The 19,974-nt window shown below is 44.4% G+C and overlaps 1 protein-coding gene across 1 annotated transcript in view; it reads left to right on the top strand.

Annotated features, from left to right (window-relative positions):
* The window catches only part of METAP2 (methionyl aminopeptidase 2), a 72,994-nt gene extending 53,399 nt beyond the window's left edge, over positions 1 to 19,595 (top strand). The window contains exons 5-11 of the mRNA XM_063927596.1: positions 8,736 to 8,897; positions 9,170 to 9,351; positions 9,590 to 9,684; positions 9,945 to 10,041; positions 16,570 to 16,673; positions 17,086 to 17,201; positions 18,969 to 19,595. Coding sequence (XP_063783666.1) covers positions 8,736 to 8,897; positions 9,170 to 9,351; positions 9,590 to 9,684; positions 9,945 to 10,041; positions 16,570 to 16,673; positions 17,086 to 17,201; positions 18,969 to 19,221 — 1,009 coding nt within the window. The 3' untranslated portion in view covers positions 19,222 to 19,595. The remainder of the gene's footprint in view (positions 1 to 8,735; positions 8,898 to 9,169; positions 9,352 to 9,589; positions 9,685 to 9,944; positions 10,042 to 16,569; positions 16,674 to 17,085; positions 17,202 to 18,968) is intronic.
* Positions 19,596 to 19,974: the final 379 nt, after the last annotated feature.

Genomic DNA, 19,974 nt, shown 5'->3' with positions numbered 1-19,974 from the left:
TAAGCGCACTGTCAGCAGTGTTCATTCCGGGAGTGGACACGTCCTCCACCCGGGAAAGTGGTGACTTCATCAGGAAGTCTTCACGCAGTTTTGCGAATTGATGGGAACTGCCTCAGGTGGACTACATGGCGTCCCACCTCAATAAAAAGATAAAAAAGGTTTTACGCTGGGTCAAGGGACTCTCAGGCGATAGCTGTGGTCGCACTAGTAACACCGTGGGTGTTCCAGTCGGTCTATATATTCCCTCCTCTTCCTCTCAGACCCAAGGGCTGAGAATTGTAATAAACGAAGGAGTGTGAACAATATTCTTTGCTCCGGATTGGCCAAGAAGGACTCGGTACCCGGAACTGCAAGAAATGCTCTGAGGACCCATGGCCTCTGCCTCTCAGTCAGGACATGTTGCAACAGGGGCCCTGTCTGTTCCAAGACTTACCGCGGCTGCGTTGGACGGCATGGCGGTTGAACGCCGGATCCTAGCGGAAAAGGGCATTCCGGATGCAGTTATTCCTACGCTGATAAAGGCTAGGAAAGACGTGACGGCAAGACTTTTTCACTGTATATGGCGAAAATAGGTTGCTTGGTGTGTGGCCGGGAAGGCCCTACAGAGGAATTCCAGCGGAGTCGATTCCTGCACTTCCTACAGTCAGGAGTGACTATGGGCCTAAAATTAGGATCCATAAAGGCCAAGATTTCGGCCCTATCCCTTCTTCTCTCAAAAAGAACTGGCTTCACTGCCTGAAGTTCGGACGTTGTTACAGGGGTGCTACATATTCAGCCCCCTTTTGTGCCTCCAGTGGCACCTTGGGATCTTAACGTTGTGTGGGATTCCTAAAATCCCACTGGTTTGAGCCACTTAAGACCGTGGAGCTAAAATATCTCACGTGGAAAGTGGTCATGCTTTTGGCCTTAGCTTGGACTAGGCGTGTGTCGGAATTGGCGGCTTTGTCATGTAAAAGCCCATATCTGATCTTCCATATGGAAAGGGCAGAATTGAGGACTCGTCCCCAATTTCTCCCTAAGGTGGTAGTATCGTTTCATTTGAACCAACCTATTGTGGTGCCTGCGGCTACTAGGGACTTGGAGGATTCCAAGTTGCTGGACGTAGTCCGGGCCCTGGAACTTTGTTTCCAGGACGGCTAGAGTCAGAAAGACTGACTTGCTGTTCATCCTGCATGCACCCAACAAGCTGGGTGCTCCTGCTTCAAAGCAGACTCTTGCTCGCTGGATCTGTAGCACGATTCAGCTTGCGCATTCTGCGGCTGGACTGCCGCATCCTAAATCAGTGAAAGCCCATTCCACAAGGAAGGTGGGGTCTCTGCTTTACAACTTTGCTGAGCTGCTACTTGGTCGGGTTCAAACACTTTTGCAAAATTCTACAAGTTTGATACCCTGGCTGAGGAGGACCTTGAGTTTGCTCATTCGGTGCTGCAGAGTCATCCGCACTCTCCCGCCCGTTTGGGAGCTTTGGTATAATCCCCATGGTCCTTACGGAGTACCCAGCATCCACTAGGACGTTAGAGAAAATAAGAATTTACTCACCGGTAATTCTATTTCTCGTAGTCCGTAGTGGATGCTGGGAGCCCGTCCCAAGTGCGGACTTTTTGCAATACGTGTATATAGTTATTGCTTAACTAAAGGGTTATTGTTATGAGCCATCTATTACATGAGGCTCAGTTGTTATTCATACTGTTAACTGGGTATAGTTATCACAAGTTGTACGGTGTGATTGGTGTGGCTGGTATGAGTCTTACCCTGGATTCCAAATCCTTTCCTAGTAATGTCAGCTCTTCCGGGCACAGTTTCCTTAACTGAGGTCTGGAGGAGGGGCATAGAGGGAGGAGCCAGTGCACACCAGATATAGTACCTAATCTTTCTTTTAAGAGTGCCCAGTCTCCTGCGGAGCCCGTCTATTCCCCATGGTCCTTACGGAGTACCCAGCATCCACTACGGACTACGAGAAATAGAATTACCGGTGAGTAAATTCTTATTTTTAATTACCTACCGGTAAATCCTTTTCTCGTAGTCCATAAGGGATATCGGGCGTCCGCCTCAGTGCATTGACTTTTCTGCAGGTTCTCTGTTATGTTACTTGTACAGCTGTTGCTGTTATTGTTACCAGCTGTTGCTAGTTGTTATGTACTTGGTGTGCTGGTCTTAAATCTCACCACTCTTTGTTATCATGTTCCTTCTCTCGTATATGTCCTTACTCCTTCGGGCACTGGTTTACCTATAACTGCCTATGGGGGTGGGGGGGGGTAATATAGGGGAGGAGCCAGCACACCCAGTGAAGAAATTTAAAGTGCAACGGCTCCTTTGGACCCCGTCTATACCCCATCATACTAAGTCTCCCCAATATCCCTTATGGACTACGTGAAAAGGATTTACCGGTAGCTATTTTCCCATCAGCCATGAGATTGTTCCCATTCTGATTATCCACAGCCAGTGAATGAACAGGAGTAGAAAACCATTTTTATTAGATCTTGGAAGAGTGATCATGATAAAGTTACCCAGGACAGAAGTTCTTTGGAATACAGAACAGCTGTTTGTAATTCCGACCAGAGTTTGGAGAGGTCATGCACCTTCCAAACAGGCTATTTCCAGAGGGATTATAGAAGTAAATCACACATGTATACAAGAATGTGCATAAAGTGCCAAGATGTACAAACTGCTCACCCTGCTGGGATGGGGGCAACGTCTTTAGTAAAGGAGGATTAGGCCTCTGTGACATACCTTTGCAATGCATCAGAATGGACATCTATCCTGATCCTCTCTATTCATTATCCGTTGCGACTTATATCCTCTACGGATTCTCTGTTTGGGAGACATTCTCCACACAACCACAACAAGTTTTCTATACAGCATAAATGTGGTTTAGTATTCTTATCCCCCCTATAGTTCACTTAGATACATCCTTTTGTAATGCCTACCATGAATCATTTAAAAGAAAGCTATTATTGGTAAATATAATCTGCAGCCTTTTCAATCTATACTAAAAATGTAAAAGCTCCTGGTGGCTGATTTTTCTTCGTTTACCAAGTCTGTTCAGTAAACTAAGAGCCTAACTTTTCTTATTGCCAGGATACAGTGGAGATTAGATCCCAGAGAACAGGGAGAGGGGGATAGGCTGCCAGGATCCCTGAGTTTGGTGTCATGAGACAGAAAAAAAGATGAAAGATTGTCCTAGGGGATAGGCTAAAGTAGGTGGTAAAATACACAATCTTAGTGTACCATGGTATTTTCCCACCACCCTTGTCTTTTCTTCTTTCATATCTCCCCTTTCCCCCCTCCATATCTTCTTTATGCTTATTTCTCAATTATGGGTCTTTTTTTATTTTATTTTCTTCTTTATCCTTCTAGCTGCAGTGCAGTAAATTCAATCCCTTTTTAATTCACATTTACTGCTGTAGATTCTACTATGTTCCCAGCAGTGACAAAAGTGGTTCAGTGCACTTGACTGGTCAGGAGAGTTGGTGCCATAAGAGTGGGTTCCAGTGGAGGCTGACCAGTGGTCCACTTAGCAGAGACGCTGACCTATTGTGTGTGTGTGTGTGTGTCTGTGTGTGTGGAATACTGTGTGATCTACTTAAATATCCATTCCAGTGATAGTAGATCATGCTTAAGCCCTATTGTGTGTGTGTGTGTGTTGGGGGGGGGGGGGGGGGTAATAATGAGAGATGTACTATGTGCAATAAGTCTTTTACTCATGATGTAAGGGTTTATAAGGGACAAAAAAAGTAGTCGTAGCTATACATACAAGTGATGAACAAATGATGGCTAAGGCGATAAAAGACTGTGGTATATTCAAGTTGGATCCTTTCCGACAAGCATTGTCGGAATGGATTCGACAATGCACTATTCAATGAGAGCGGCCAAATTCGACTGTCTGATTTGGCCGTTCCCGGTGTCCCATCCTCCTCCCAGCTCGTCCTCATGCCCCGCACTCAGCCACACAGTCCATTGCCGGCCGGGGAGCGCTGTACATCGCTGCCGGTAGAGAGGAGCCTGGCCGGGGGGATGCCGTCTATCTATAGAGGTACCTGCTGCCCCTATAGCCTGCCACCCCGCTCCCCCATCTCATCTCCTCAATCCGACTTTAAAAAAAAAAAAAAAAAAGTCCTGATTGAGATTGTGGGAAACGGGACAAAACCTGTCAGATTTTGCCTGCATTTCCGACAAAAACACGTGGGTCCATGGCTATTCTGCCGATCCACGTTTTTTTCCGACAAGTAGGGGGAAAAAACAGCCCATATTGAATAGGTTGGAAGAACCCCTTCCGACCTAAATCAGTCGGAAACTGACGTTTTTCTGACAGCAATTGAATATACTCCGAAATAGCATAATTTGTATCCACGATTATAACACATACAGCATGATGGGTAGTAAGTGGATGCAGATAAAATAAATGCAGCATGATGGGTAACAAGTGGAGAGAGATAGAGAGAGATCTATATATATAGATAGAGAGGTAGATAGATATAGAGATAGATAAATATATAGAGAGAGATAGATAGAGATGTGTGTGTATATATCTATCTATCTATATATATATATATATATATATATATATAGGAAAAAAAGGAATTAAGACCCCTTAATTGCACTATAATCTGATAGCTCAAGCCACTGAGAAATACCCCCTGTCAGAAGGAGTACTACACATAGAATAGGCAAAGAAAAGGGTTCTCTTGGGAGCTTGACCACCACAGATATCTTTTATTATAAAATAATTTATTAAAACATGTTTTATTTATTTATTTATTTATATAATAAATATATATATATATATATATATATATCTATCTATCTTCCATAACATGAATAACAGGATCACAGATGTCACTTGAGTAACACATTCATTTGTAATAATCTATTGCAAGATGTTTTCAATCATTCGGTGAAGTACTTATTCCTCAACACAAATAAGCATGTATGATCTATTCACCAATTCATGGAAACGCACTCATATATATATATATATATATATATATATATATATATCTATATCTATATATCTCTATATATCACTATTAAGACCGCACACAAAGCCATCCAATTTGAAGCAATAATGTATGTGGTGCAAGGCAGCAATATCAATATAAAGACTCCCTTTCCCAGCATAGCAGAAAAAGTAAACAAGCCAGCACTCACGTGTTTGATGAAAAAATGAAGGGTTTAATCCTTAGCCAAACGGCATGGAGTATAACACAAGTACAGCCCGACAGCTGTTTCAACCGTTTGCTGGTTTTCCTCAGGGGCTCATAATATATATATATATATATATATATATATATATATATATATATATATATATATATATATATATATATAGAGATACAAATCAGCCGGCACTCACTCGTTATTCAAACAGCTTGCCCCGGTGCCGTTGTCCAGAAAAATGTGTATCAATCCAAGTGTGGAAAAAAGGCACTCCAGAGGCACAATGAAATGAGCAAAGTTGTATTTGAAAGTGACGTTTCGGGGATAACCCCTTCCTCAAGACTTAACCAACAAAAAAACAGTGAACTTACCAATATAAGTACCCCTGGGCCAGCGGCATCTTCCCCCGTCTCTTCCGCCGCCTCTCCCGTCTCCGGCCGCAATCGTGACGCACTTCCGGGCTGTAGCTCTGCCTAGGTAGGCATAGCAACCAAGGCCGCTTGCGTTCCATCCCGGGAGGCTCATGGTGCAATCCGGGCTCAGGAGCGCTGCAGGTGGTTGGGGGCTGATATTGCTGCCTGGCTCCTTACAAAATCTATAGAAAAAACATATAGAATAAACATACATAAAATCCAATGGCAGTGAAGCAGCATTAATAGGGATTAAGGTCATCACTATCCCGACTAGAATCTAACCGGGACCGTAATAGGCCAATCATATCATAATAAATTATACTAAACCCTAATAATACAGTGATGGCACTAAAAACCTCCAGCTATACCTTAAAGCTATAAGCTCGCTACATGAGACTGTTCCAGTTGATTTTATCATTAAGCCCATTAGGCGACATTGTGTTGAGTCTGAAGATCCATCTGGATTCTGCCAGAAGTAGAGCTTTCTGGCGATCACCACCTCTAATAGACAGTGGAATGTGGTCAATAATAAAATATTTTAACGTGGACAATGAATGACCCTTGGCTTTGAAGTGACGTGCCACGGGCTGATCTAAATTCCTGCCAGCTAAACTAATTGCGGAACGGTGTAACGCCATTCTATCCCTGAAAGGCCTCGTGGTCTGTCCTACATAATAAAGCCCACAGGGGCAACAAATTATATACACCACGAAATCGGTTCTGCAAGTGAGAACATGCCTGATCTCAAAAGATTTCTCACAGTGTGGATGGGAAAATTTCTTACAGGGCTGCATGTACTTACAGGTAGTGCAGTTGAAACAACTGTAGCATCCCGGAGGTTTATAATATACATTAGGTAAAACCTCTTTGTTTAACCCCGAAATGTCAGATCTAACCAACCTGTCTCGGAGGTTGCGACCCCTTTTAAATGCTGCCATAGGCCTGGTTTCTCTAAAGCAGGGTAATTCCTTGTCTGATTTGACAATAGGCCACAGTGCTTGTGTGGCTTTATTAATAATTGGGCTGGCAGTGGTGAAATTGCTGACCCAAGGGATGCGTTTATCATACTCTCGTACTTTAGATTGTAACAATTGGGACCTAGGCATTTCCAGAACCATAATTTTTTGTTGACTCAAGATTTCGGGATCATAGCCACGCGAAATAAATTTCAGAATAAGATCATCCAAGCGCTCAGGAAGAGTTGTGTGATCACTAACTATTCTGGCAATTCGCATCATCTGAGACGGGGGTAAACCCCGTTTTAGTGCTGGCGGATGATGACTGTCAGCCCTTAAAAAGGTATTGCGATCAACATCTGATGATCTCATGCACAGTGTGAACAGCCAAAATTCAGGTATCAAGTACACCTATTCTTGTAGCACTGAGGTTATGTACTTCTTGGATGTCAAGGTCATGATTTCAGATGGAATCATCAGTACCGATATCTTTTACAAAAATGTTGATCGCAATACCTTTTTAAGGGCTGACAGTCATCATCCGCCAGCACTAAAACGGGGTTTACCCCTGTCTCAGATGATGCGAATTGCCAGAATAGTTAGTGATCACACAACTCTTCCTGAGCGCTTGGATGATCTTATTCTGAAATTTATTTCGCGTGGCTATGATCCCGAAATCTTGAGTCAACAAAAAATTATGGTTCTGGAAATGCCTAGGTCCCAATTGTTACAATCTAAAGTACGAGAGTATGATAAACGCATCCCTTGGGTCAGCAATTTCACCACTGCCAGCCCAATTATTAATAAAGCCACACAAGCACTGTGGCCTATTGTCAAATCAGACAAGGAATTACCCTGCTTTAGAGAAACCAGGCCTATGGCAGCATTTAAAAGGGGTCGCAACCTCCGAGACAGGTTGGTTAGATCTGACATTTCGGGGTTAAACAAAGAGGTTTTACCTAATGTATATTATAAACCTCCGGGATGCTACAGTTGTTTCAACTGCACTACCTGTAAGTACATGCAGCCCTGTAAGAAATTTTCCCATCCACACTGTGAGAAATCTTTTGAGATCAGGCATGTTCTCACTTGCAGAACCGATTTCGTGGTGTATATAATTTGTTGCCCCTGTGGGCTTTATTATGTAGGACAGACCACGAGGCCTTTCAGGGATAGAATGGCGTTACACCGTTCCGCAATTAGTTTAGCTGGCAGGAATTTAGATCAGCCCGTGGCACGTCACTTCAAAGCCAAGGGTCATTCATTGTCCACGTTAAAATATTTTATTATTGACCACATTCCACTGTCTATTAGAGGTGGTGATCGCCAGAAAGCTCTACTTCTGGCAGAATCCAGATGGATCTTCAGACTCAACACAATGTCGCCTAATGGGCTTAATGATAAAATCAACTGGATCAGTCTCATGTAGCGAGCTTATAGCTTTAAGGTATAGCTGGAGGTTTTTAGTGCCATCACTGTATTATTAGGGTTTAGTATAATTTATTATGATATGATTGGCCTATTACGGTCCCGGTTAGATTCTAGTCGGGATAGTGATGACCTTAATCCCTATTAATGCTGCTTCACTGCCATTGGATTTTATGTATGTTTATTCTATATGTTTTTTCTATAGATTTTGTAAGGAGCCAGGCAGCAATATCAGCCCCCAACCACCTGCAGCGCTCCTGAGCCCGGATTGCACCATGAGCCTCCCGGGATGGAACGCAAGCGGCCTTGGTTGCTATGCCTACCTAGGCAGAGCTACAGCCCGGAAGTGCGTCACGATTGCGGCCGGAGACGGGAGAGGCGGCGGAAGAGACGGGGGAAGATGCCGCTGGCCCAGGGGTACTTATATTGGTAAGTTCACTGTTTTTTTGTTGGTTAAGTCTTGAGGAAGGGGTTATCCCCGAAACGTCACTTTCAAATACAACTTTGCTCATTTCATTGTGCCTCTGGAGTGCCTTTTTTCCACACTTGGATTGATATATATATATATATATATAGAGAGAGATAAAAATAATGTGGGGGGTTGGTATAGAACAAAGAGTGTGAGCACACTTCATGGTTCAGTGTTTGTGTTGTCAGATACCATCCCCTGAGTCTCTTGGGATAAGTGGTATGAATAGGCAGAAGTTATGAGGCACACTATTAGTAAATCCTCCTGTTTCAGCAGCAGAACTTTAGTTTCTACATGTATTTTCCCATGTAGGCGTTCTGCGGCATGGAGGACAACCAGTGATGAGAAGAAAGCTCTGGATCAGGCCAGTGAGGAAATATGGTCTGATTTTAGACAGGCTGCTGAGGCTCACAGACAAGTGAGAAAATATGTCCGAAGTTGGATCAAACCTGGCATGACTATGACTGAAATATGGTAAGCATATAGCAGCTCATTAGTGCGTTCTGACCCTAGTCAACCATATGCTACTGTAACAAAGTAACTTTGTAGCAGCAAGGAAAGTAGTTAAGCTGGTCCATTTTTAAGTGCTTACAACTTTGTTTTTGTTTTTTGTTTTGTGACTGTGCCACTTCTCTGGACTACTAGCATGTTGTACAAATAACACAATATAGGGAAAAATAGTGTGTAGTTCTAGACTAAGAATACTTTATTTTTATTTATATTGTGCCCATTCTTCTGTATTTCAGTGAAAAATTGGAGGACTGCTCTCGCAAGCTTATCAAAGAGAATGGGCTATATGCTGGTCTGGCATTCCCCACAGGCTGCTCCCTAAACAATTGTGCAGCCCACTACACTCCTAATGCTGGTGACACCACAGTGTTACAATATGATGATGTATGCAAAATTGATTTTGGAACACAACTCAATGGTAAATATAGTGCAATGGTCTGCACACTTACAGTAACACACAAATCCCCAAAAATATACTGGTATTAAATTATCCCTAGTGTGTGTGGTAGAGAATATAGATTGTAAGCTCCACTGGGGCAGGGGCTGATGTGAATGGCCTAATATTATCTGTAATAAATATGTGTGCACTATATAAATAGATGGTAACAAATACATTTCCCAGTTCTAAGCAGTTATTTGTTTTGTGCCCTTTACAGGTCGTATAATTGACTGTGCTTTCACAGTCACATTCAATCCAAAGTACGACAAGTTGCTAGAAGCTGTTAGAGATGCTACAAACACTGGAATAAGGGTATGTTTCTAAGACGTATCCTTGTGTTTTAACAGTCTATGTACTAAGCCTTGGAGAGAGGCTGAGATAAAATACCAGCCAGTCAGCTCCTAACTCCCATGTTACAGGCAGTGTTTGGAAAATGACAGGTAGGAGCGGGTTGGCTGGTACTTTATCCCCGTCCACTTAATCTCTCTCCAAGGCTTAGTACATATGGTACTAATTCACTTGTTTAATTCTAAGGTGTGGTGTGTTTTTATTTATTTTTATTTATTTTTTAGTGTTCTGGTATTGATGTACGTCTCTGTGATGTTGGTGAAGCAATCCAAGAAGTTATGGAATCATATGAGGTTGAAATTGATGGAAAAACATATCAAGGTTAGTATGGCAGGCATCTGTTCTGTTTGAGTCATGTTAAAATGTTTAAAACTGGAAATGGTGACCCTTTCATGGCACATGTTGTTCATTTAGATCAGGACTGCCAACCTGTGGCTCTTCAGCTGTTGTGAAACTACAAGTCCCAGCATGCCCTTCTACACTTTTGCTATTAGGAAATGCTAAAACTGTGGCAGAGCATGCTGTGATGTGTAGTTTCACAACAGCTGTAGAGCCACAGGTTGGCCAGGCCTGATTTGGAGAAATGTAAAGATTGCTCCTTCTATTTAGTTTAATCTGGGATACGAGTATTCATGTTTGTAAATGTTTCACACAGCAAAACTCATAAATGGAATAAATTGATGAACAAATGATCTGTGTGTATTATATCTATAGGATAGTGTCATAGGTTGCTATGCAGAATGCTCAGGTTTAAACTGTAAAACTTTGAAATTGGTCAGTTAACATCCTCAGTCAGTTACCTCAGCCAGTCACGTGGGATCGTGTGTGTGTGTGTGTGTGTGTGTGTGTGCGCGCGCCCTGTATGATTGATGTGTCTGAGCAGGTGTGACCCGTGGAGATGGGTTCTGATCATTTTCATACATTTACAACTGAATCTGCACATTAGTCTTGTTGCTTAGAGGCTGTTAAATGACACTTTGTGGCTACAACTATAGAACAGAACTCTTCCTTTCTCTGACGTCCTAGTGGATGCTGGGAACTCCGTAAGGACCATGGGGAATAGCGGCTCCGCAGGAGACTGGGCACAAAAAGTAAAAGCTTTAGACTAGCTGGTGTGCACTGGCTCCTCCCCCTATGACCCTCCTCCAAGCCTCAGTTACATTTTTGTGCCCGAACGAGAAGGGTGCAAGCTAGGTGGCTCTCCTGAGCTGCTTAGAAGTAAAAGTTTAAATAGGTTTTTTATTTTCAGTGAGTCCTGCTGGCAACAGGCTCACTACATCGTGGGACTAAGGGGAGAAGAAGCGAACTCACCTGACTGCAGAGTGGATTGGGCTTCTTGGCTACTGGACATTAGCTCCAGAGGGACGATCACAGGTTCAGCCTGGATGGGTCCCGGAGCCGCGCCGCCGGCCCCCTTACAGAGCCAGAAGAGCGAAGAGGTCCGGAGAAAGCGGCGGCAGAAGACGTTCCTGTCTTCAAATAAGGTAGCGCACAGCACTGCAGCTGTGCGCCATTGCTCTCAGCACACTTCACACTCCGGTCACTGAGGGTGCAGGGCGCTGGGGGGGAGCGCCCTGAGACGCAATAAAAATGATATAAAAACCTTATATGGCTAAATAAAATGCATCACATATAGCTCCTGGGCTATATGGATGCATTTATCCCCTGCCAGTTTCCTGAAAAAAGCGGGAGAAAAGGCCGCCGTGAAGGGGGCGGAGCCTTTCTCCTCAGCACACAAGCGCCATTTTCTTTCACAGCTCCGCTGGAAGGACGGCTCCCTGACTCTCCCCTGCAGTCCTGCACTACAGAAACAGGGTAAAACAGAGAGGGGGGCACTATTGGCAGCTAATATATAAATACAGCAGCTATAACAGGGAGTAACACTTATATAAGGTTATCCCTGTATATATATAGCGCTCTGGTGTGTGCTGGCAAACTCTCCCTCTGTCTCCCCAAAGGGCTAGTGGGGTCCTGTCCTCTATCAGAGCATTCCCTGTGTGTGTGCTGGGTGTCGGTACGATTGTGTCGACATGTATGAGGAGGAAAATGATGTGGAAGCAGAGCAATTGCCTGTGTTAGTGATGTCACCCCCTAGGGAGTCGACACCTGACTGGATGGTAGTAATTAAAGAATTACGTGACAATGTCAGCACTTTGCAAAAAACTGTTGACGACATGAGACAGCCGACAAATCAATTAGTGCCTGTTCAGGCGTCTCAGACACCGTCAGGGGCGCTAAAACGCCCGTTACCTCAGATGGTCGACACAGACCCTGACACGGATACTGAATCCAGTGTCGATGGTGACGAGACAAACGTAATGTCCAGTAGGGCCACACGTTACATGATCACGGCAATGAAGGAGGCATTGCACATTTCTGACACTACAAGTACCACAAAAAAGGGTATTATGTGGGGTGTGAAAAAACTACCAGTGGTTTTTCCTGAGTCAGATGAATTAAATGAGGTGTGTGATAAAGCGTGGGTTTCCCCCGATAAAAAACTGCTGATTTCTAATAAATTATTGGCACTATACCCTTTCCCGCCAGAGGTTAGGGCACGTTGGGAAACACCCCCTAGGGTAGATAAGGCGCTCACACGCTTATCAAACAAGTGGCGTTACCGTCTCCTGACACGGCCGCTCTCAAGGAACCAGCTGATAGAAGGCTGGAAAATATCTTAAAAGGTATATACACACATACCGGTGTTATACTGCGACCAGCGATCGCCTCAGCCTGGATGTGCAGCGCTGGAGTGGCTTGGTCGGATTCCCTGACTGAAAATATTGATACCCTGGATAGGGACAGTATATTGTTAACTATAGAGCATTTAAAGGATGCATTACTATATATGCGAGATGCACAGAGGGATATTTGCACCCTGGCATCTAGAGTAAGTGCGATGTCCATTTCTGCCAGAAGAACGTTATGGACGCGACAGTGGTCAGGTGATGCAGATTCCAAACGACATATGGAAGTATTGCCGTATAAAGGGGAGGAGTTATTTGGGGTCGGTCTATCGGACCTGATGGCCACAGCAACGGCTGGAAAATCCACCTTTTTACCCCAGGTCACCTCTCAGCAGAAAAAGACACCGTCTTTTCAAACCCAGTCCTTTCGTCCCTATAAGGGCAAGAGGGAAAAAGGCCGCTCGTTCCTGCCCCGGGGTAGAGGAAGGGGAAAAAGACTGCACCATGCAGCCTCTTCCCAGGAGCAGAAGCCCTCCCCCGCTTCTGCCAAGTCCTCCAGCATGACGCTGGGGCTCTGCAAGCAGACTCGGGCACGGTGGGGGGCCGTCTCAAGAATTTCAGCGCGCAGTGGGCTCACTCGCAAGTGGACCCCTGGATCCTGCAGGTAGTATCACAGGGGTACAAATTGGAATTCGAGACGTCTCCCCCTCGCCGGTTCCTGAAGTCTGCTCTACCAACGTCTCCCTCCGACAGGGAGGCAGTATTGGAAGCTATTCACAGGCTGTATTCCCAGCAGGTGATAATCAAGGTACCCCTCCTACAACAGGGAAAGGGGTATTATTCCACGCTGTTTGTGGTACCGAAGCCGGACGGCTCGGTGAGACCAATTTTAAATCTAAAATCTTTGAACACTTACATAAAAAGGTTCAAATTCAAGATGGAGTCACTCAGAGCAGTGATAGCGAACCTGGAAGAAGGGGACTATATGGTATCTCTAGACATCAAGGATGCTTATCTCCATGTCCCAATCTACCCTTCTCACCAAGGGTACCTCAGGTTTGTGATACAAAACTGTCATTATCAGTTTCAGACGCTGCCGTTTGGATTGTCCACGGCACCACGGGTCTTTACCAAGGTAATGGCCGAAATGATGATTCTTCTTCGAAGAAAAGGCGTATTAATTATCCCTTACTTGGACGATCTCCTGATAAGGGCAAGGTCCAGGGAACAGTTAGAGGTCGGAGTAGCACTATCTCAGGTAGTGCTACGTCAGCACGGGTGGATTCTAAATATCCCAAAATCACAGCTGATTCCAACAACACGTCTACTGTTCCTAGGGATGATTCTGGACACAGTCCAGAAAAAGGTGTTTCTCCCGGAGGAGAAGGCCAGGGAGTTATCCGAGCTAGTCAGGAACCTCCTAAAACCAGGACAAGTGTCAGTGCATCAGTGCACGAGAGTCCTGGGAAAAATGGTGGCTTCTTACGAAGCGATTTTATTCGGAAGATTCCATGCAAGAACTTTTCCGTGGGATCTGCTGGATAAATGGTCCGGATCGCATCTTCAGATGCATCAGCGGATAACCCTATCTCCAAGGACAAGGGTATCTCTCCTGTGGTGGTTACAGAAGGCTCATCTTCTAGAGGGCCGCAGATTCGGCATTCAGGATTGGATGCTGGTAACCACGGATGCCAGCCTGAGAGGCTGGGGAGCAGTCACACACGGAAGAAATTTCCAGGGCTTGTGGTCAAGCATGGAAACGTCTCTTCACATAAATATCCTAGAGCTAAGGGCCATTTACAATGCCCTAAGTCAAGCAAGGCCTCTGCTTCAGGGTCAACCGGTATTGATCCAGTCGGACAACATCACGGCTGTCGCCCACGTAAACAGACAGGGCGGCACAAGAAGCAGGAGGGCAATGGCAGAAGCTGCAAGGATTCTCCGCTGGGCGGAAAATCATGTGATAGCACTGTCAGCAGTGTTCATTCCGGGAGTGGACAACTGGGAAGCAGACTTCCTCAGCAGACACGACCTCCACCCGGGGGAGTGGGGACTTCATCCAGAAGTTTTCCAAGTGATTGTAAACCGTTGGGAAAAACCAAAGGTGGACATGATGGCGTCCCGTCTCAACAAGAAACTGGACAGATATTGCGCCAGGTCAAGGGACCCTCAGGCAATAGCGGTGGACGCTCTGGTAACTCCGTGGGTGTTCCAGTCGGTATATGTGTTCCCTCCTCTTCCTCTCATACCAAAAGTACTGAGAATCATAAGAAGGAGAGGAGTAAGAACGATACTCGTGGCTCCGGATTGGCCAAGAAGAACTTGGTACCCGGAGCTGCAAGAGATGCTCACGGAGGACCCGTGGCCTCTACCTCTAAGGAAGGACCTGCTCCAGCAGGGACCTTGTCTGTTCCAAGACTTACCGCGGCTGCGTTTGATGGCATGGCGGTTGAACGCCGGATCCTGAAGGAAAAAGGCATTCCAGATGAAGTCATCCCTACCCTGATCAAGGCCAGGAAGGATGTAACTGCAAAACATTATCATCGCATTTGGCGAAAATATGTTGCGTGGTGTGAGGCCAAGAAGGCCCCTACGGAGGAATTTCAACTGGGTCGTTTCCTACATTTCCTGCAAGCAGGATTGTCTATGGGCCTAAAATTAGGATCCATTAAGGTTCAAATTTCGTCCCTGTCGATCTTTTTCCAGAAAGAACTGGCTTCAGTGCCTGAAGTTCAGACGTTTGTCAAAGGGGTACTGCATATACAGCCTCCTTTTGTGCCTCCAGTGGCACCTTGGGATCTCAATGTAGTTTTGGGGTTCCTAAAATCACATTGGTTTGAACCACTTGCCACAGTGGATTTGAAATATCTCACATGGAAAGTGGTAATGCTGTTGGCCCTGGCTTCAGCCAGGCGCGTATCAGAATTGGCGGCTTTATCTTATAAAAGCCCTTACCTGATATTTCATTCGGATAGGGCGGAATTGAGGACTCGTCCTCAATTTCTCCCTAAGGTGGTTTCAGCGTTTCACATGAATCAACCTATTGTGGTACCTGTGGCTACTAGGGACTTGGAGGACTCCAAGTTGCTGGACGTAGTCAGGGCCCTGAAAATATGTTTCCAGGACGGCTGGAGTCAGAAAATCTGACTCGCTGTTTATACTGTATGCACCCAACAAGCTGGGTGCTCCTGCTTCTAAGCAGACGATTGCTCGTTGGATTTGTAGTACAATTCAACTTGCACATTCTGTGGCAGGCCTGCCACAGCCAAAATCTGTAAAAGCCCATTCCACACGGAAGGTGGGCTCATCTTGGGCGGCTGCCTGAGGGGTCTCGGCTTTACAACTTTGCCGAGCAGCTACTTGGTCAGGGACAAACACGTTTGCTAAATTCTACAAATTTGATACCCTGGCTGAGGAGGACCTGGAGTTCTCTCATTCGGTGCTGCAGAGTCATCCGCACTCTCCCGCCCGTTTGGGAGCTTTGGTATAATCCCCATGGTCCTTACGGAGTTCCCAGCATCCACTAGGACGTCAGAGAAAATAAGAATTTACTTACCGATAATTCTATTTCTCATAGTCCGTAGTGGATGCTGGTCGCCCATCCCAAGTGCGGATTGTCTGCAATACTTGTATATAGTTATTGTTACAAACAAATCGGGTTGTTTATTGTTGGAAGCCATCTTTTCAGAGGCTCCTACGGTTATCATACTGTTAACTGGGTTCAGATCACAAGTTGTACGGTGTGATTGGTGTGGCTGGTATGAGTCTTACCCGGGATTCAAGATCCTTCCTTATTATGTACGCTCGTCCGGGCACAGTATCTTAACTGAGGCTTGGAGGAGGGTCATAGGGGGAGGAGCCAGTGCACACCAGCTAGTCTAAAGCTTTTACTTTTTGTGCCCAGTCTCCTGCGGAGCCGCTATTCCCCATGGTCCTTACGGAGTTCCCAGCATCCACTACGGACTATGAGAAATAGAATTATCGGTAAGTAAATTCTTATTATTAAATCTAATTATAAGGGATGAGGTAAGTGGATAAGAGAAAATGATCAGAAGCATACATATATATTGTATGGTAGCGGTTGTAAGGTTTTGTGCTTTAGAGCTTGGAAACCTTGACTAGTTTTTAACATTTTGAGAATCAAGCTTTCTATTCTTTTAAGTGAAACCCATCCGAAATCTGAATGGCCATTCCATTGGACCTTACAGAATACATGGTGGCAAAACCGTGCCCATTGTGAAAGGAGGCGAAGCAACACGAATGGAGGTACATGCTGGGGTTTCAGCTGTTGTCAGAATTGTAACAGCACTATAAATGTGCATACACACTGGTCATCAATATCGCTCATTGTTGCCCTCCTGAGCGATATAGTTTACAATATTGCCCAGTGTGTATTCTGCAAGCGATGCCCGATGCACGCTCCTGGGGGTGGTTCGTACATGCTGCTCAATCTGATTATATCGTCAGGAGCTGCATGTTCGGGCCGGCCGCTGACGTCACTGTGTGATATCGCATAGTGTGTATGCACAATGTCGATGGCCCAGAAGTAGAAGGGAAACACTTGGCGATATCGCTCATGGAGTGTATCGCCTAGTTTGTACCCACCTTAACTTTCTTCTTACACCAGCAAAAAAAGTATAACCCTATGTGTAATGTAAAATGTTCCCATGTCTTTTAGGAAGGTGAAGTGTATGCAATTGAAACATTTGGTAGCACTGGAAAGGGGGTTGTTCACGACGACATGGAATGTTCTCACTACATGAAAAACTTTGATGTTGGACATGTGCCAATTAGGTAAAGTACTGTATAGAATTATATGCCAATATGTACTGAAAGGATATCCTTTTTAAAAAAAAAACTACATTGGAAATGTGGTTATTGCTCCGTTTAAGAGCAAGTACATAAGCATGTCCTGCCATCTCCACAAAGCATTTTATTATTGAGATATATGATTGAATGGAGCAATGTGGTGAAACAAATAACTTTTTAGGTATCCGTGTCATTACCATATTTTCTGGTGAGCCACCACAGCGCTCCTCAGTGGGCATAACAGTGAATACATAAAACGAGACTTACATATGAAAACTTGGGATAGGGTGGACCCTGCTTATGAGAACTCGTGTTTGAAGGAAGAGAGTATGACAGAGTGGGAAATAGCTGCAAGACTGTACTAATGAGTGCAATGTCACCGGAACACAATGTAGCCTTTAGTAAGGATGGTTTTTTTAGAGTGTAAATATTTGTAGATATCTGCTTAAGGCGTGGTAAGGAATTCCATAAATGGCTACTGACACAGAAGTCTTCTGTGGGCAAGCAAGTGATAATTGCGGTATGGTGGGCAGTATTTTCAGTTCTATTTGACGGGCGAGAAGCTGACCACTTTGTAGGTGCAGGTAATTTGTATAGTAATCTGGAGGACTTGTGGAGCCAGTTTAGAGAATTGCGAAGCGGTTTGGTGCATGTGACGCAGCGATATTAGACTAACCCTGTTGTGACATTTAGGATAAAGTGCAGTTATATAGATGAGAGTAATGGTAGGAGGAGGTTGCTGTAGTAAAACTGGGAGATGAGTGAATGGATAAGAAACTGGTAGGAAAGGGACATTCTCTGGTAAATACTTCTGAGATGGGAGTGACACCAATGCAGTGTATTTTGGAGATGAAAGAAATTTGTGTTAGTGGTGAGATGAGCTCTGCTTTAGGCTTGGTTGATGCACAGGCTGAAGAGGAAAGCTTGACATACAGCTTGAGCAAGATGTTTCCGAGGCAATAGGATTAAGAGGGCAAGTTAGGGGGTGAGAGGAGGACAGAACTTGTTTGGTTTTAGGGGAGAATGAAAGGTGGGTGGATTGTGGGAGTGCACTAGGAGATGGGAGGGTTTGTTGAATGTGTTGCTTTTGACACTGGTAATAAATGGTTTAGTGATGCCAAAGCAATTTATAGGTAGCAAAGAGGTTTAAGGGGTTAGAAACCTGTGAATATTACCGTAGGCTTGCTAAGTAAATTAAGGAGTATTGTAAGATGAAAAAGGATGAGCTTGTAGTGAGAGAAGTCTGTGTTGGAACAATTGCACAGTGGCAGTTTGCAACTGGTTTGTTGGTCTGATGGTCTGATGTACTATCTAGGTCATAGGTCTTCAACCTGTGGCCCTCCAGCTGCTGTGGAACTACACATCCCAGCATGGCCTGCCTCAGTTTTTGCATGCCTTAAAAGCAAAACTGTGGCAGGACATGCTGGGATGTGGAGTTCCACAGCAGCTGTAGGGCTGCAGGTTGAAGACCCATGATCTAGGTGGAACACGAGAATTGCAGCAGCATTTATTTTTTATTGACTTCTCTGGTGGATTCTTTTTTGACTTGGGTCCACTGTGTGTCCTCTGTGAACTCTCAATGTAGAAAGACTTATTGGGGGTCTTGAGATGCAGTTTGCTGAGAAGAGGGTAACCATTTTATGGCTGACTTATAACTGCGCTTAAAGTTGTAGCCTAGCTACACCACTTTCAATTCAAATGTTATACTTGTATTCTACTAATGGTATTTTCTAACATCCTTATTTTCTTCAGGCTTCCGAGAGCAAAACACTTGTTGAATGTCATCAATGAGAACTTTGGCACTCTCGCTTTCTGCCGCAGATGGTTGGACCGGCTTGGAGAGAGTAAATACCTAATGGCGCTAAAGAACCTGTGCGATTTGGGTATAGTAGACCCATACCCGCCTCTCTGCGATATCAAAGGTTCTTACACAGCACAATTTGAGCATACCATACTTTTGCGCCCAACTTGCAAAGAAGTTGTGAGCAGAGGAGATGACTATTAATGTAGAACTCCGTGCAGTGTCTAAGTACGGCTTCTGTCGAAGCACAGTGCATAAGAGTAATTCGGAAAAAGGCTTTCTCGACGGATGTGATATTGAACACGTGGAAAAAGTATAGCTTTACTAACAATCTGGCAATGTTAACTTTCAGATCTTTTTAAAGAGGAATAAGCGTTTCCTTTGTTCTGCTATATGGGTCAGGGAATGTGTGATGATGCTAAATCTTATGTTTTGCTTTTGGAATATTTATATTCACTATATTTCCACAAGTTTCTTAAACTTGATTCTGCAGATACAAGCATTTAATTTTCTTTCCCTGAAAACCGTTTTGTAAAAATAAAATAAAGCTGCATTTCAGATCAGAAGGCATCCACTTATCAAGGCTTTGAACTGAGGTATTTGAATGGTGTATACTGTATAGGTTTACTGGGATTAAGGTGTCTGTAAATGAGCGTAACATTCTATAATCATGTAATTTCACTTAATATCTGGGGAACAGACGTCTCCATTTTCCACCTGCCAAAGAAATGTGGCCGTCCTGTGTGTGTGTGTTTTTTTTTTTTTTTTGTGTGTGTTTTAACCAGTGCATTAAAAACTCTTGTTTGAGCTTTTTCTACTTAGATTCTGCAATACTTACATATTCCTCAGTGATGTATTTTGTGTTGTGGTGTTTTGTGTTTTAATATATAATATTTTCCGGGTGTTTCATGTTTTTTATGCACAGCCTTAATTAGTACACATAATGGCAGAGACATG

This window comes from Pseudophryne corroboree, chromosome 6 (assembly GCF_028390025.1).
Source record: "Pseudophryne corroboree isolate aPseCor3 chromosome 6, aPseCor3.hap2, whole genome shotgun sequence".
Lineage (NCBI taxonomy): Eukaryota > Metazoa > Chordata > Amphibia > Anura > Myobatrachidae > Pseudophryne > Pseudophryne corroboree.
This window is presented reverse-complemented; position numbering and strand designations above follow the sequence as displayed.